This window comes from Centrocercus urophasianus, unplaced genomic scaffold (assembly GCF_019232065.1).
Source record: "Centrocercus urophasianus isolate 14NV4802_14NV808 unplaced genomic scaffold, USGS_Curo_1.0 seq_11, whole genome shotgun sequence".
Taxonomy (NCBI): Eukaryota; Metazoa; Chordata; class Aves; order Galliformes; family Phasianidae; genus Centrocercus; species Centrocercus urophasianus.
Genome location: NW_024884253.1, coordinates 8,250,047 through 8,269,171, shown reverse-complemented (window position 1 = coordinate 8,269,171; position 19,125 = coordinate 8,250,047). Strand labels below are relative to the sequence as shown.

Below are 19,125 nucleotides of genomic sequence, written 5' to 3'. Positions count from 1 at the left end.
CAGAAGTACCCAGTCTTGAACTGATGAACCCAGAAATGGACACATTATTCCAGATGTGACCTCAGCAGGGCAGACTAGAGGGGGAGGAGAACCTCCCTCAACTTGCTGGCCACGCTCTTTTTAATACATTCTCAAATACCATTGGCTTTCTTGGCCACCAGGGCACACTACTGGCTCAGGGCCAACCTGCTGTCCAGAAGAACACAGAGCTCCTCTCCAGCAGCACATACCCTAATCTGTACTGATGGCTGTGGTTATTCCCAGGTGCAGGATTCAACATTTGCTTTTGTTCAACCTTAATATGTTCCTCTCTACCCAGCCCGACCAGGCCCTGTTGAATAGCAGCGCAGCCTACTGGTATTTGTGGTTGGACTTGATAATCTTTAAGGTCTTTTCCAACCTGAGCAATTCTACGAATCTATGATCCTATTAAAAGAAGTAGAAATACAATCTTAATAATAACATCATTTTAAAAGAATGTAGAAAACATAAATGGTATGTCGGAATGGATCAGACATACTCGATAGTATATTCCACACTTTGAAATGTCTGCAAGTGGCAACGGCCCATGGATTCTGGTGTGCCACCACCTAGTGCCCTGTGGGTGAATTGCACTACAGCCTCACCAGCACAGCCTTCCCCTCCCCACGAGTTGCAAATAACACCAACTTTGCTTGAAGTGTTGGAAATGTAAAATACTATTTACACTTATTGCTAATCAAACTTCAGAAATAAGTAGAACTTGTGCTTCTTATTGCTAACAGAAGTGAGATTTCTTCTCTACAGAGTTTTTAATCCTACTAAGTTTTATGATCATAATGAAGTATTTCATACTTCATGTACCAGTAGTATGTCTCCAGACAACAGAGTTTAAAAGCATTATTCCCTCATAGAATTGAAGAGTTCACATGGTGTACTGCAATTACGGGGAAAAGGCAACAAGGTATTAAAAACAATGCAGGTTTTCTGACTCCTGGCACACATTCCTGCATTAATTTCAAAGGCACTTAAATGGAATGAATAAAGAACAGCTTGTAAGACATGCACTAATGATTGGATGGCTGAAACACAAAATTTACTTTCAAATAAACAGCAAATAAGGGAAAACTTCAAAGCATCTTTTCAGAGAAAGGTGTAAGTCACATGACTGAACAGAGCAAACGTGGGAAATGTTCTAAAATTTGAATCAGTCCACACAAATAGCTGATGAAACAATATAAAGATCTGATGCTGTATTAGTTGCTGGTAAAATTATTCTAAAATACTCTGTATTATGTGAAGTCTCAAAAAACTGCTACTTTCTTTTCTTTCGATATACAAATCTAGGTAGGTGTTTCTAGTAATAATCAGAGCAGTTTTCTAGATCAAAAGTCTTGTGCAATTCTAACCAGGCAGCAAGTCAGTCAGCCATTTTTTTGCCGCAGTCATCTTAATGTTGTTTTATCACATCATTATGAATTTCACATTTTAGGAAGAACATTCCACTCCCCCCCCTCAAATAAGCATAGAAAAATACAACCCAAAAACACCTTAACATTGAACTCTGCATCCATTGGGCTCTTTTTTCTTTATTTAGCTGGGCAACAGGTGCTTTCTATACAAAATACAAGCTATTTCCATCTTTCATCACTTTTACTCACTGTAAAGATCACAATTTCATGTATGAGCAGACCTAATCATCTCAAACTTACAGTACTATGGTAAATAACTAGAAAATATCTGCAATTAACAGTGCATTTCTGCATTTTGGCTTTTGTGCAGTTAGTATATTAATTTGTGTACTAGTGAAGAAAACATGCAAAGCTGTTCCCATCCACTTAAATTGTGGTTTTATAGTGTAAAAGCCTCACATTTGTATGTATTTTTTACCACTTAATGAGAGATATGGAAGAACCAGTATTCCAGTTAATGGTAGAACAGGTACTGCAAAGGAAAGTAAGTTTATATTAAAAATAATATTTTCATTAACAAAAGTTACTGCTATTTTTCCCACTTATAATGATGACACTTTCTGCAGATACTACCAATAGCCATCTTCATTTTGTACTTCATTACTGTAGAGAATACATCTTTGGTACTGAAAATAAAACCATAATCAAAGAAGCTGATCAGTCATTCCACATAAGAAAGCTAGGAAAACAAATTGAATCAATATTAGCATATAAAGAACATTCCATAATTACTGTTAAAAAAATCCTGTTTGAAAAAAGTGCCAATATTCATATTAAGCAATTATGTATTTTGGGTTGTAGCACAAATATAACTACATGAAAACTAATGGTTGTCAGCTACCCTCCTCTTCCTATTACAGCACCATAACATACAGAGCTGGACTGCGATTAGTAGCACTGTTTACTAAAATATGCACCAAATTTATAAGAATATGTAAAAAAAAAAAAAAACAAGTCTAAGTATACGCAAGAGAGCTGTAGAATCCTAACAGCATACAAAATAAACAGAAGAAAGTGGATGACCTCGAAGGCAGAAGTAAGAACACAAGATTATATACAGTGTTAAAATTCCAGACTAAGAAACCTTCTTGAACTTCCAGTTACATGTATGCCAGAAAGGTGATTTAAACAGCAAAGTACAAAGAAGGGTTATAGTACAATGAAAAGAAACTCGAGTGACGCAAAATTAAAATACTCCATTTAAAAAAAAAAAAAAAGGTTTATTTTGTGTAGTTAAGAAAAAAGACCTACATGATTGCTCTCCAGGGAGCACCTAAATACAGGGACCAATGGCAGAAAAAAATAATCACTGAATGCTGATGTTACATGAACAAAGCAATTTATTGGACTTTGGAAGATTTCTGATCCTGTGAGCAATGCAGTCTGACCACTTTCAGAAGTCATGAGTAAAGGAAAGTTAGCTATTTTGTGTAGAAATGGAGTTTGATCAAGTAACACAGCAGATTATCTGACACAGAATCATAGAATCACCAAGGTAGGAAAAGACCTACAAGATCACCCAGTCCAACTGTCAAGGCTGGACCAACCTGGTATCTGCAGCTGCAATGGAAGGAACTGCGATGGAGGAGTCCTCTGGTTTTCTGCATTTATTCTTAGAGCTGTTAGCACAAAATTTGCAAGCTTTTAATTAGTAAAGATCTAAACTCAACTTTCAACATGCAATTGATCCTTGACCACCATATTCATCCCCTATGAGAATAACAGGCAGGATCACTGAAGATAATTAACTTTCACTTAAAATTAAGGAATCCTGGTTTAGATTGCCTAATCCTTCCACAAATCTAGCCCTCACTTCGGATTTGCAATTAAGTTTGTGCAAGTCTTTATCTAGATACTGTTTAGTCATACAACTACTTAAAGACATAAAACAGATGTAAACTGGAGAGTTTAATGAAAAATATGATTTTCAGGCTGTTAAACTCCCAAGACTGGACTTACAAGCTGAACCCGAATAATGTTAGATAAACTGCTGGAAGAGGCACAGCCATGGCAGCTTATGCAGTGATTGTAGTCACTCTGCACTCTTTATTCTGTTAGAATTAACTAAATCCAGGGGTGACAAGTAACGTGTCCACAAATGAGTTGCTGTAGTGTACAATACACTATCATAATATTGAACCCACATCCCTTATCAGCTCAGGCTCGCTCATCTGCCTCTTCAGAAGATAAGCAGGTGGGCAGGTACACCTCTAACTCCATTGCTGGAAGAACCTTCACTTGAGACCTGATACCAAACGCTTATGATGTAACAAATCAATTATTATGGCTCACTGCTTTAAGAAGATAAATAAACCCAAAGATAAATCATCTTGGCTCAGGCATTTTTTAAAGTAATGGTTATCAAACTAGGAAATCTAGTCACAGAATCATAGAACGGCAACCTGTCCCTGTGCCTAATTGTTCTCTGAGTAAATAATTTGCTCCTAACATGTAACATAAATCTCTTCTCTTGTAGAAGCAAGCAGTTTTTCCTTGTCCTATCACTATCAAACCACGTAAAGTCAGTCCCCATCTTGTTCATAACTTTTCTAATACAGAATCGATATGGCAAAATACTCTGCTATGTTTTTACATAAATTTAAATCATACAGATAGCTACCAAAATGAACTTGCGAAGGTAGAAAATCTCTAACTCAGAGTAAGCCCTGCTCTTATGCAACAACTGAAATGTCAGTGTTAACAACATCAACTTGCCCTAAATCCAAAACATAGAACCATACAGAAAGAAAAGAAAATTTAGCCTATCTTAGATGCCAACAGGAAGGTCAACAGAGTGAAGTCACAAGCAATACAAGTGACATCCAAATTAAACTGGTACAACCAAGCTCAGATCGTGAAATCTTACAAAGAAACTATACTCTGCTTTGTCTTTTAGAGGAAAACAAGCATTTTTAACTAAGGGTTAAGGGATTCTGAAGTTGCCAGAACACAGCAAAAACAGACAATGGAACAGTAGCTCTTAAACACAGCACCTGCATAGTGTAAAAGCAGATACCTGATGTCAACAGATTCTGTTCCGTCCCTTTTAACCCTTATGTCTTATTGAGAGCTCTTCACCATTATTTCTAACAACAAAGTCAATTACAAGTTGAAGAAATTAAACAAGAACTTACAACCATTAAAGCATTAAACTACATTGTAGCCTTCATAACAAATAATTTTTTCACAATTAGGTTATTCCTAAATTAAGTTGAGGGAAAAAATGAAGAAATGCATTTTTTTTTTTGTCATTCTCAAGCTAAATTTGCAGAAATTATATTACAGCAACAGGTTTCATTTCACATGTATGTCCTCTAATTTCAAAGCTTATATTCAGATTACAGAGCCATTGTCCGTTACAGCTGCAAAATAAAGCCTTGTAAAAGCAGTTCACTTCCCTTTCAAGCACTACCAAAAGTGTTTTTAGTCACAGAATAAAAAATTATTGAGTGAACATATATTTCTAAATCCATCAACTTGTAGCACATATTTTCCTTAGAGGTAATTCTACAAGACCATAACTGTTGTTTCTCTCAGGGAAGAATGGGTGACATTTCATTTAGCTTCTCAATATGTCACTCATTAAGTATCTGGCAATAGAGTGTATTTTTTAGTATTTTTTTTTAAATAGTATTTTTTCTCTGACATTATTCACACTTCTAAAGCGCTCATCAAGATGAAAAAGGAATGTCTTGATGTAGAGAGGGAACAAACTTTCATACCAACCTGCTTAGCTCTTCCCAGGTCATTCTGGTATTTTTTTCTTTATCCACACAGTGACTGCAAGGAGAGGGAGTCTTCTTGAATCATATCACAGAATCACAGAATGGCTTAGGTTGGAGGGGACCTTAAAGATCATCCAGTTCTAACCCCCCTGCCATGGGTAGGTTTGCCAATCACGAGGTCAGGCAGCCCAGGGTCCCATCCGAACTTGGATTTGGATGCCTCCAGAGACAAGGAGCCTCCAAAGCCTCTCTGGGAAACCTGTGCCAGTGCCTCGCCACCCTCTGAGTAAAAAAAAAAAATTCCTCCTAACATCTAACCTAAATCTCCTGTCTTTTAGTTTAAAGCCATTCCCTGTTATCCTATCACTAGGAGACCACATAAAAAGTCTATGCCCTCCCTGTCTGTAAGTACTGGAGTACTTCAAGTACTGGAAAGCTGCAATGAGATCTCCCCAAAGCCTTCTCTTCCAAGCTAAACAAGCCCACCTCCCTCAACATTTCTTCACAGGAGGGGTGCTTCAGCCCTCTGATCATCTTCGTGGCCCTCCTCTGGAGCCACCCCAACAGCTCTGCATCTTTCCTGTACTGGAGGCCTCAGGTCTGGGCACAGTACTCCAGATGGAGCTTCACAAGTACAGAGCAGTTCAAAACAATCACCTCCCTCTCCCTGCTGTCCACCCCTCTTTTGAAGCAGCCCAGGATACCATTGGTCATCTGGGCTGCAAGCACACATCCTCAAGTCCTTCTCTGAAAGGCTGTTCTCAGTGAGTCCTTCTCCCAGTCTGTATTCAAATCTGGGATTGCCTTGACCCCAGTACAACACCTTGCACTTGGCCTTGCTAAACTTCATTTCATTCTCACGTGCCCACTTTTTGAGTATCCAGGTCTCTCTGCCTGGTATCTCTCCCTTCTATTCTGTCATCTGTACCACTCAGCTTGGTGTCATCAGCAAACTTGCTGAAGGTACATACAATCCCACTGTCTATGTCACTGATAAAGATGTTAAAGAGCACTGGTCCCAAGACAGACCCTGTGGGGGACACCACTCGTGACCAGCCTCTACCTGGACACAGAGTCACTGACAACAACTCTCTGGCTATCATCATCCAACCAATTCCTTAAACACCTAACAGTTCAGTCTTGAAATCCATCTCCTCAATTTAGAGATAAGGACGTAGTGCAGGACCATGTCAAAGGCCTTGCACATGTCCAATTAATGACATCAATTGCCCGGCCTTTCTTTGTGCACCAATGCTATCTTGCATCTCCTTTTCTTCAATGCTTTTTGGCCCTATGGCAGACACTACACGTCATCCTACAGCATTACATACCAGCAACATTCTTCTAAAAGATTCATGGATTTGCAATGAAAACTGATTTACAAGATTCTGCTTACATTTTGGAGAAATTTCTGCGTAAAATGAATCAACTTTTATTTGTCAGTTTTATTTTATAATCTGTAATCAGTTCACATATACTGTTATGAATGAAAACCTGTTACAAAGCACCCACTCTTTGTTTCTTTTCTTCTAATTATGAGAACATGCATTGGACCACATTAAAACATCAGTATAGTAAGAAAACTATACATCTTAAATATAATACACTTGAAAGAAAGGACAATTGAGAAGAATTGCCGCTTGCACCTCACTTTCAAAACAGACTTACCTTTGCCAGCATTTCGAGGAGGAAGAGGAGGAGCATCTGCAGTTGGAGAAGTGGGTGAATCTGTGCTTGTAGAAGCAAAAATCTGATTGGTAAAAGCTCCGTAGGAGAGTCTCTGTTTGTCTCTAGGAGTGCTAAATCCAGGAAGAGTCATTTTGTCTTGGGGGGAAATACTTGAAGAGTGACAAAAACTTTGGGGTCTTGGAGATCTTTCTTTTTTTATAGGACTAGGCTGTGAATAAAAGGACATGTATTATATGGCTGTCTAAACACTAGATATAGTTCATATGGTTGGGAAAGAATAAAATAGAACATATTCTATTAGACACAAGCATACAAAATAACCTCATTCCTCTCCTGCTCAGGACCAAACCTCTCCTCTGTAACTGAAAATTAAAGACTGTAGCATCAAGTCAGTATACTCACATAGTTGGATTCATTTTTAAAGTAATAGATATACAATATACAAAATAGTATAAACCAAAACCTGGGAGTTTTCAGAAACTAAGGGTAATTTTTCAGTTCAAATAGCACTTAAACAAGATGCCTTCAAAGATCAAAATACCTCATTAATAAGTACTAAAAATTAACTAACCACTTCTGACATATCAGGTTTGTTTACTGAACCTACAACACATTCAGTCGTACAGCTCATCTTTTAAATGCATATAATAGCTACAAGTAGAGCTACACAATCTGTCCCATTGTAGTTCTGGATCAGGCAGGCTTTATTACCTCCAATATAGTATTACATATTCTCCTGAGGTTCCTTGCACTGATAATCATTTCGTTCTCTACGGTCCTTGAGGATATGTAAATTATTTGGGATTCTAGATTTTTCAGCCCTAAATGTCACAGATAATAAAGCTGACCACATTTCTTTCTACAGCACTCATGGAAAATACGAGATGTGTTTTTCCATTTACTACAGAAAGACAGCACAGAAAAATTATCTCAGCTAAAGTAGGACACTGAAGCTAAGTTTTCACATCATCTCAAATGACAATTATTCTATGCCCTCAAGTGTTGCCTTTCCATTACCTCTTTTTCAATCGGGAATAAAATGCACAGCATAGTTCTGGAGAAATACATCAAGTTACTAATTTGATAACTAGGATTTTAATTAAACTATGAAAGAACTGAGTATGTTATCTCTGGATTTCCTTCAGCTAGAAATGCAAAGCCAAGAATTCGGTAAGGAAAAAAATGACCACAAGTAATCTACGTTTACCGATTTGTATCATCATGTATGTCTCAGTGAAGTAGAACTTCTGAAACTCCATTCTGTAATAACTAGGTTAAAAAAAGTGTATTCAAAAAGCGCTTTGTCAGTCTTCAAACAGAACTTGAAACTAGCTCTCTCCCTGCTATTTTTGATACAAGAAAAAGAAATTAATACACATGTGGAGTTTACATTTTGTTTGAAGGCTACACAAGGACTTCATGCTTACCTTATCATCTAAGTCATCATCACTTTCATCAATTTCTTCCTGCCGAAGATTCCATTCATACTCTACGTGGACATGTGGATTTAGCTTTCCAGCCTTGGCTTGAGAAAGCTGAAACAATAAGAATTCTCATTGGCATACCTGCTCTTCCTTCACTGCCTCTGAAGTTAGTTTTGTAATAGCAAGAAATTACTAGAAATAATTAGTTTTAAAGTTTTCCAGGCATTACAAGTAAAATTTTAAGACAATCACAAAAGTCTCCTTCTATTTGTGGAAGAGAACTGCTACAAGCCAAAAAGAGAAGATTTTATCAAAATGGATAGAAGTCGGCATGTTTGACAAGCATTTGAAAATGCTGTGGTATGAAGAAAAGATATGTGCACAAAAGCATTCTCATATTCAATGCTTTTATATCCCATCATTATTTATTCCATCCCATCCTTTGAGGTGCAGGCTACTGAGCCAGGCTGACTCAGGAGTGTCTGTAACCAAATGAGATCTCCCCTAAATAAAATTTAGAAGAAAACTATTTACAATGTTATGTAACTATGAATAATTATCTATGAGAAATTAATTTAGTTGAAACTGAATGCAATTATATACTTAAGACTCCAAGCAACAGAAATCAGTATGCCTGTGATACTGCAAGCATTTAGATATTTATTTCATCCTCCCCTCATTTCATTGCCCCTTTGGACCAAAAACGTAAACATTTTCCTCTTCAAGAACAGAAAATATGGAAATGTTGTAAATGCTCTCATTCCTTTAGGTAACTTTACCGAAGTTAGGCATTCACAGAATTTCATTTACAATAATTAAAGCAATTAACTGGTAGATAAGCTCACTGGTAGCATCCTATTTTTTTGTTCTTTACCACAATCAGCTGGTCCACACTAATGGCAAATGTTACCTTATTAAGTATACCCTACAAATAAAATGCATTCCAATCTCATGTTGTACAGCTGACCTGCTTTTCAGCTGCTGGAATACTCAAAAGATTGAACTGGAAACAGTACTTACAGCACACACAGGAGAGAGCGAGAGCACTGCCTGCCTGCCAGCCCTGGGAAAAAGTGCACTTGCATTCCAAGAACTAAGAAAAATGATTCTGAACTATGGAGGATAAGCTCTTCTGATTCCATACTAATACATGACAAGAACTTTCAGTTGTTAAATAAAACATTAAATTCACCACAGAAATAGTAAATACCTTTTTGGGTTTGTTAAAATGAGACAGGAAAGTTCTGAGAAATAGAATAAAGCAGTAAACGTCTACCACTTTTGCAAATTCTTCTGGCTTTGTTTTGCTTATCACATAGATTACTTTAACTTTTCAAATCCACTGATAGTACTTGAATTCACTTGTCTACTAAACACGTTGGTCTACAGCACTTTAGAGGGCTAAGAACAAACATGCCTGTTTCTCCGACCTGGAAATCTTATTCCTGGCTATCAGCTCCAGAAGAATAATTGAAAAAATCCTTTAAAACCTTTATTTCCTCAAACTCCAGTGATTTTCTTGAGTGTTGATTCATAAGTTCTGAGAATTCCAAAAAAGGTTTGTTTTGACCGTGTTCAGTAGAGGGACAAATTCCTACAGAACCTTGTGTCTGAGGTACCATGGAAGGGATACATTACGTAGACCTTTAAAGATGTAAGCTTTCCCCGGCTCACCCCATTCTTACCAGTTCCTCACACTGGACAGCTTTCAGTCTTTTTGCTGTGTCTAGAGCCGTCTCGCCAGCTTGATTAACTACAAAAATCAACAATAAAAAGAATAATAATTGAGATGCTTACAGAATTAATTCACTGTGTTTCACTGTTCTTAGCAGAGTAACTTCTAAAATTGATCAAAAACATCTATTTACACTAGAAGCACCTGCATCTTGAAGAACTTCAAGTATTCATGCATTTAACATGTCATCAGGTTCTTTCTGAACAGCAGCACCTGGTAGGACAATTCCCAAATCCCCTAACCCTCCTAATTATTCTAGGAGAGAATATAAAGAAATACATCATTTAATCCTTCACTCAACTCCTCTGCCAGTAAAACCTACAGTAAGCAGAAGCAAGCAGACAGTGTAAGACGCATACCGTTGATCCAAGCACATTTTACTTTAAGTGATTAATATATAGGTATTTGAAGTCTGAATGTGAAGACAAGTTCTATTCTAAAGATGACAAGAATCACTGACAACCTTTCCAGCTGTGTTATCCTTACAAAGACTATAATATCTTTTACAGTTTACAATGATTCTTGAGCAGGCAGGCAGAAGGTGCCGAGCCCTCCAGAAGGTCTTTTAGCACGTCTAGTGAGGTCCTTTCTAGACGTCCAGGAGAAATTCTCGTAAAACGAAACGCAAACTATCACAGCCTATAATCTTTTGTGAACAAACCCTTGGTAAAGATTATTCTTATGGTATCTCTGAAAATGCTGTGGAGCTTGAACAGAGTACAAGTTTTGTTTACACCATATTCAGATGGTGAAACGTTTTGGTGACTGAGCAATGAAAATAGTCAAACTGAGCTCTCACAGGCAGACATGTTGGTGTGTATTAGAGTAGAATATACATAAAATAGAAAGCAGTCATACAAAGGCCACTTTAAATAAATACAAGTTCAACAAGGATTTCTACAAATGTCAAGGAATTACAATCTCTGGAAGAAAGAAAAACGTTCCGTATTAACCTCCCCGTGGAATGATAGGTTTATCATAAAGAGAAATGAGAACATGAGTATTTCTTAACACGTGTAGATGACAAGACTACATACATTCCAAAATTTCAGATGCAACATGATGCTTCAAGGCCTAAGAAGTGCTGCTCCTATTCGGCAGATCAAAGTGTGGAGATGGGGAAAGCGATTCTAAAAGTTAAAAACAGACTTCTGACATCTGCCTGGAGAGAGTTCCACAGAATGGCCAATATACACGTTCAATTCAGTGCAGATAGTTTTCTCTCTCTATTCATTAGGGACATATCTGCTAAAAAAAACCACCACATCAAGGTCTCTGGCATGTTAATATTAGAATATCAAAATAATAATTTAAGGGTGTACGTAAAGGTGAAGAAAACCAATGAATTCTGCCAATGAGATAAGAACTGAACTTTGGAACAGTCTGTAGCCCGGCCAACAGGGAAAAAAAATGATGGAAATGATGGCATTGAGGAAAAAAAAGAGAAACAGAAGTGCATACTCTCTAGCTTGCGCTATGAAGGAAACTTCCCTCTTACACCAAAACTGACAGAGAGCAAAACTCTATGGACATGATGACACAGCTCCTCAGCCTAACAAGCGAGATTCAGAATATACTGCCTGCCACACTCTGAGACAGGAAAAAGAATATCTGGTAAATAACAGATTATATCAAGTGTGAGTAAACAGTTTGCAGAGTTTCCACTTTTAATGAAGACTTCTGCTAAGACATGATGAAAAATGGACTGATGCAGGTACAGAAAGTCTTACATCACACAAATGAAGACTGTAATTAGAGAAGGAAAGGCATCTCAAAGTGAATCTCTTCCCTCATCACCTACAGTGGTGTACTGGAAGTGCTGAGTAAAACCACAGTGCCAACTAACATTCACAATAAAAATAAAATTAACTGTTCTGTACAGAAAGCCCAAACGCATCTACAATGTACTTAATGTAAGTCATTTGAAGCATTTTAACATACAAGCACGGGATGAATTTTATGTTACAAACAACAAATCTAAAATCCAGTACATTCACAACATGCAAGACGTAACACCGAAGAAAAACTAGGGATTATCAATTAGTTTTTCTACTTTTTTTTATTGTTGTTGTTAAGTTCAATATTTTAATGTTTCTTTTAGGCTTGTTAATGAGGAAACCTTCATCTTTCTAATACACAGTTTTTATTTTTCCTTAAGAAAAGCTCAATTAATAAAGTAGGATATAAACAGAAGTGGTTAAAAAATGAAATGTTAGGAAATTTTTATTTCCTAGTGTTAATTAATTCACTTACCTACATCAATAGTTGGCTTCCCCCTCAAAAGCAACTTCAAACACTCAGGCTTATTATATATACTGCAGTAGTGTAGAACTGTATTACCCAATGCTGTTTGCTTATCCAGGTTTCCACTATGTAAAAAAAAAAAAAAAAATAGAAGTCAATCAAGAAAAATGTAATACTCTGCACAATTACAGAATCAAATGGCTTACATATAGCTGGGTTGTTTTTTTTTTGTTTGCTTGTTTGTTTTTTAAGTAATACTTTTATTATGGTCAACATTCCACTTCACGGAGTAGTGACAATGAGGTTTAAGTGATATGAAGGTTATGCAGCTTGTCTGCACAGTGCCAGAGATGGTGACACAAACACTTACTCCAGGTCTACTGTTACCAGCAGACAAAACTTCCTCCCTAACACTGCCTAAATGCAGCATTCTATATACAGTCAGAGAGAGGAAAGAAAAAAAGTAAGTATTCTTTCCACTGATTTTCAAATAATAGGTATGTTGATTTCATATGCTCAGCAGGAAATTATTCCTCAAACCAAACACCCCACACCTCCTCTCTCATCCCTCTGCAAAAGTGATCCCCTCACTCTGAGAAAGCAAGCAAGGGATGCCTCTTTCACTTAAGAGCATGCTAGGAGTGGACTGGAATCTATTTCATTTCATCATTACCTACATTGTGACATAAATAAAAGCTAACAATGTACCACTAGATCATTCATTAAGAAAGTATATATATGTATTATTTTACTCCTGTGAACATTTCTTGACAACAAAGAACAGCTCAGCCAATAAACTAGATGCTAAAAATTTCCAGTTAAAAAGACTACGCTCTCAACAGCTTCAGCACAGTTTCCAAACTACTACAACATCTCTTCCAAAGTTAATGCATCTTCTATTTATCATTTTCTGATAAAAAGTTCTCCATTCTTGCAGTTTCTTCTTTATCTGAATGATTTGTTTTTCGTTTGCATTGTTTCACATTTTCTTATGTTTTATATCTATGTTCTATACCAATATTTTTTGTTCCACATTAATTAAAAATAACATTAAAGGAGAAACTACATTCCATATCTTATTTCCCCACTCTCTAGTGACTACAAGCACAAAGGTCAACTCAAGGTATTAAATTATGCTTCTCTGAAACATATCTAAGGAGAATGATTACAAGCGATGAAGAAACAACCCAACACGTTGAAATGACAGCTTTGAACATCTTCATTTTTCATTCTAAACTGAACAAAAATATGCAATCCATACCAGTTTTGTACAAGGAAGTCAACCAGATGGAGAGAGGTTTGGTCAGCAGTCCGGACTGCTAAATGAAGCGCTGTTTCACCTGGCTCCTAAACACATGTAAACAGAAGTTAGATTATCTCAAATAGAATCATGTTTTATTTCCTATGTATAACTTTTGTCTTGATACATGTAAATGAGAACAATTCAGATTAAAATGTGCATGAGAAATTACTCTAAAACCAAATTTTAACAACTCCTATGAATCATTAAGTGCATTTTAAAAACTTAAATGAAAATATATTAGAATTAAAATTTGTTAAGTAGAGGATTTACATGGGAAACTGCTGTTACAAACATCCTAACTGCAGAGCACATTTCAATTGGTATTCAAACATATTACTGACTACAGAAGCTGTGAAACACTAAGGGCTAATTCTTTGGTTCTCCTTACAGCTGACACAAAGTTAAGCCCATAGTCAGAGGATCTGTGAAGTGCTTCCATGACCAGCACTCTGTGATATCTCAAGTGCTGAGACTGAACTCCTCCACTCCACACAGACAAGCCTTTGCCAAAATGGCTGTTTTCATACATCTTACTGAAAACTCTCTGAGATCTCTCTAGGTTGGATTTTAAAGTAGAAAGAAAAAATATTGCTGACCAAGTGGCTACACAGCATTGGTTCTTTACAAAACTAGATTACATTGCTCTGGAGCAATGTTTCTACATGGATACTTTAGATGAAACAGGACTTATTTTCAGAAAACCTGCTACAGATTTTCAGGAGGAACTGGAAATATTCAGCACATTATTAATACCAATTCAAAGCCACAATTCTTGTCCTGAATGAAAAACTGCACTTTTGTAAATGTTTCACCACGGTCTGTGAAAGCACCACCTTTGCTGCTTCTTCATACAGCATGCAGAGACTTGTGTACAGTAGGTGATGTGTCCCTTTGGCAGCTACTTTAAAAGCAGACATGATACTATCTATGGTATCAGATGACCCTAGGTTAGCAAATTCAGCTATCTCAGGTCCTTTTTCTAAAAGGAGCATGCTGCAGAACAGGTGCTTTTCAACATAAAATAGCTGCAATTAGAACAGTGTATCATAGTACTGTTGCATTTCACTCTTCTTCAGATTAACCGCTGGCAACATATATGGTCTCCCTTTCTCCCCCCTGAAGGATGCCAAATCAGGGAAAGCATTTTTTAAATCATATTAATCTGTTTTTTCTCTTAAGTATTAAAGATAACAGCCTGTGGTAGTTGACATTATACAGATACACTTTACTTAAAATACTCAATCCTGTTTACCTGATAGGCTTACCTGTCCAGGCTCTAACAGTGGCTCCATTAGCTCTACTCCCTCTGCATAGACTTGAATTAGTGCAAGTAAATCCCTGGATTTGACAGCCTCAAGTAATTCATTCAGTTTAGCTGCTGCAGATGCACAAGTCTTCCTGGAGAACTTATGATCTACATACTTAGCAGTTATAAATTCTTTACGCGCAGTCCTGTGGGGTATGAAAATAGACCTTGGTTTAAATGTTTTAAGAAAAAATAGGTCAATAATTTAATATCACGTTATCTAACTTGAACTCAGAAGTTAGGAGGAAAATTATCAGATAAAAGCTTATTACTATAATGCATGCTTTTTTTTTTTCCTCTCAAGCGAGTTCCAAGTAAGATACTCCTTCAATTGCACTATGTCTTCTTGTTGCAAACAAAAGTTTGTAAACTCTTTGACTCTGAAAATAAAGATAAAATACAGCCTGAAACGTGGTCTCTTGTGAAAATGTACCTACGTGTTATAAAGATAAGCATGAAAAAAAAGTTAAAAACAGGATTAAAAAAATAACAGTACCAAAGAAGCTACAGGAACACATAAAACACATAATAGATTAGAATGTCTTCTAGCAAAATCACATCTGTTATGCTTTCTGCACAACTCCTGTGCCAGAAAAAGGAAGAGAAAATTCGTCATGATATCAAGACGGTACTGAATTTAATGTCCATTTAGTCCAACAGTTTTATCACCTGATGGCATATTAGAAGAAATGAAAAGCTTGCAAGATTCAGCAGCATGCTCTAAAGAAACCAGATACACAGTTTTCTACACTGAGAAGATGAAGTAGCTAAAATGTGACTGGAGGGGGTAAGACTGAACTTTTAAGAAACTCCATTTTGGAGTTTGAATAAAAAGTGTTCTGTCATCCTAGTCTACCTCTGGCTCTTTATCTTCAGGCATTTTCCATCACAAGTATATTTCATATTAAACTTAATATTGAAAAACTTAAGATATTCACAACTTACATATCACTCGATGGACTGGGTTTAGGTGAGGGACTAGGTAAATTCCCTTCCATAATATCATTAAAACTATTGTTTCCTACATTCTTGGCCAGCTGCAAAAAAAAAAAAAAAAAAAAAAAAGCATAAAAGGGAGTTTTTCCAACCACCGACCATCAGTAAACTAAAACCTGAACTATTAATATGCATTTTGCTCTCTGCTATCTAACAATAACACATCAGGTTAAAAAAATGAAGCACAGTAACTACATTGAAATTGAAAGTCACCAAATATTTTCAAATGTGAATTCTATCAGCCCAGAATTTGTTGTAAAACAGGCTTCACAACCACAGCTTATTACTCACATTTCAAGTTTAATTACCTCAGATACAAAAAACAGATGTACTAACTAGCAACAGGACACCGTAATAGTGCTTGTACCCTAATCAGATACCTTTATCAGACAGTCACCTCTGGAAAACAGCTCAGACCTATTGGAAAGTCACACTCAGAACTTCCCATGTAAAAAAATAATTATAGTATGTTTGTGAGCAACTCAGTATTTCAAGAAGTTTTTGAATTACTAATATTTCACAACATTTCTGCAGTAAGTCTTCTCACAGGTCAAGCACAGATTGTGGCATAAACCTGTCAGTTATTAATAGTTATCCTTACAATTTCTTGCACAGAATCACACAATCACAGAATGGCCCCGGTTGGAAGGGACCTGAAGGATCACGAATCTCCAACCCCCTGCCACGCGCAGGGCCACCAACCTCCACATTTAATAACATGAAAGGATCATAAATGTTAAAGGATTTCCTTCTATGAAATTGAAAAGATTCATCCAATATTTTCCTGTCATAAATAGCATTAGTCATTCTCAATTGTTAAGTTAGATTCACAAGACATTTTTATCTTGATTTAGAGTCAAGATCAGCAAGTAAAAGGTAAGATTCTAACGTCACTATTCACAGCAGATATTAATATTCATTCTGTAAAGCCTTGGGAAATGAATAGAAATGACTAACAGACAGATGTATCAACAATACAGAATAGTAGAAAACCTCACAAACATATGAATAAAATATTCTGCAAAACTTATATATTGAAAAGTTCAGGCGTTGAATTTAAAGGATTCTATTACAGGTCAACATAGAATCATTTATGGTGGAAAAGACCAGAAAGATCATCTAGTCCAACCATCAACCCATCTTTACCACGTTCACCAAACCATTCTCCTCAGCACTACATCTCCACATTTCTTGAATACTTGCAAAGATGGTGATTCTACCACCTCCCTGGGCAGCCTGTTCCAATGTCTCACCAATCTTCCTGAGAATATTTTTTTTCCTAATATCCAACCTAATAGCCAACATGTAATTAAACACAATGTTTAACATATACATAATGTAAGAAACTTACCAAGAGTTCAGACGTTCCTAATTTATCTAATTCCAAAGACTGGATTCGAGAAATATGGACACCCATTTCTCTGTGTATCCCAGAACACTCTATGCAGGTTAAAATGCCCAAGTTAGTCGATAGCCATGTTGGATCTGTGAAATTGATAAACAAAATAGTTAAAGAAGTTAGAGGAAGTTTTCAGTGGTGGTAAGAAATGCAGTGCAATCTGAAGTAATTCCTTATTTCATATTTAACAAATGGAAACGAACCAAGTATATCTCACACTTTTCTCCAAACTGCAGCACAAGCGACGCATTGCTACCAACAGAATTCAGTTTTTCAGATTTAGTAACAGCCACAATGGCACTGAACTTAGAATTCTAAATCCACACTGAATGACCAGACTGAATGCATTCAAGGTTTGTTTCTTCTAGATGGAAAACAGGCTTTTATTTCTTGTTTTTAAAAATCAACGTACTTCTTATATTCCCACTACTGACAACTTTAGTATTTATTTCTTAAATACTTAAGAAATCTTAAGAACTAAATCTTAGTTTTAGTATTTATTTCTTAAATAGTCTTTTTTCATTAAAAATTGATGATAACATATTGCAACATAAAAACAGTAATACGTGGAGAATATGAGGAACTAAGAAGTTAGTTTGAATTTTTTTTTTTTTTAAATGCACTGTCAGAGTAGATCTGCATTTTTACATTACAAATACTATATAAGGAACATGATCAGTCTTTTGAAGAAAATAAGTGAATGCATACATATTTTGTATACATATTTTCAAATAAATCTCTTCCTCATCTTACATAGTAGCTGACAAAGTCAAGACTTTAAAGCTGCAAGCTGGGATAAAGAAGCTTGAAACTTCACCATTAATTAGGAGATGAATGAAAACTAGTACAAAGTTGCTGCAGCTTCACATACATAAATTAACCCAAAATAATAGAACAAATCATTTCCAGGACTTGACATAGTGATTTTGCAATATTCTACTTTATACTTTTATCTAGAATTTTCTTATTTGGATCAGTTCTGAATCAGTAAGCATCTCCAAGATACATTGGAGATGTCTACTCAGTTTCCCATGAACATCGTCTTCTTGAGGAATCTCTTTAGATCTGAAAGCTGCAACAGCTCTCAACTACCTTGTCAATTCAGTAGTTCAATGACAAGTTGATTCTTCTCAAGATATAACATGTAACTGACCTGCACTTCTGAAGATACAATCTGATAGGATTCTAACTCTGGGTCTTCTTAGCACAAGACTACTTACTCTATGAGGATTTTTGATACTGAAATCCCAGTAGTCTCATACCAAGACAAAACCTCAGAGTACGATCCGGGCCAGGTCAATTTTTCCACAGTCATTGTCTAAGCATTACTCACTTCTACTTAGTAGCATGCACAGGATCAGTGATGCCAAGCAACTTCCATTCAAGTGCAACAAGCATCTAGAGACAGTGCAACAAGAACAGTTCAAACTCCAGAGGGGCTTGAACTGCTGGAAGTAAGCACAGACAACACACAAAAATATTTTAGTGAATTAAACAGAACTAATGTATGAAAGTCAATATTTGTTCTTTTAAAAGCAGCTTGAAGACTGATCAATATATTGCTTAAAAATTAGTTTGCACTCTACAAACACCTCTAAAGAAATCACTGTGCTCACAACAAGAAGTTGATGACATGAACAAATTGAGATACCTGGTGAGCCACAATCACAACAGACTTCATTTCCGGGTAATCTCTGTATGTCATCAATAATGGCTTTTGTCAGATCCTCTAAACTGTTCTCCCCTGTGCTCTGCTCTCCACGGAATGCCATATTTAATGCTTCTTCTTTGCTGTTAGTCAATACTGATATCCATCTAGCACAAGATAAAGACCTTAATGAAGATCTGCATTT

At 36.4% G+C, this 19,125-nt stretch overlaps 1 protein-coding gene across 2 annotated transcripts in view; it reads right to left on the bottom strand.

The window, feature by feature from the left end:
* ASAP1 (ArfGAP with SH3 domain, ankyrin repeat and PH domain 1) overlaps nucleotides 1-19,125 on the bottom strand; it is a 139,055-nt gene that overhangs the window by 17,576 nt on the left and 102,354 nt on the right. For both annotated transcript variants that reach the window (XM_042837700.1, XM_042837708.1), the window contains 9 exons: nucleotides 18,924-19,087; nucleotides 17,225-17,358; nucleotides 15,823-15,914; nucleotides 14,837-15,023; nucleotides 13,530-13,615; nucleotides 12,278-12,393; nucleotides 9,975-10,042; nucleotides 8,293-8,400; nucleotides 6,845-7,073 (listed from right to left, as the gene is read on the bottom strand). In XM_042837700.1, the coding sequence (XP_042693634.1) occupies nucleotides 6,845-7,073; nucleotides 8,293-8,400; nucleotides 9,975-10,042; nucleotides 12,278-12,393; nucleotides 13,530-13,615; nucleotides 14,837-15,023; nucleotides 15,823-15,914; nucleotides 17,225-17,358; nucleotides 18,924-19,087 (1,184 nt within the window). The remainder of the gene's footprint in view (nucleotides 1-6,844; nucleotides 7,074-8,292; nucleotides 8,401-9,974; nucleotides 10,043-12,277; nucleotides 12,394-13,529; nucleotides 13,616-14,836; nucleotides 15,024-15,822; nucleotides 15,915-17,224; nucleotides 17,359-18,923; nucleotides 19,088-19,125) is intronic.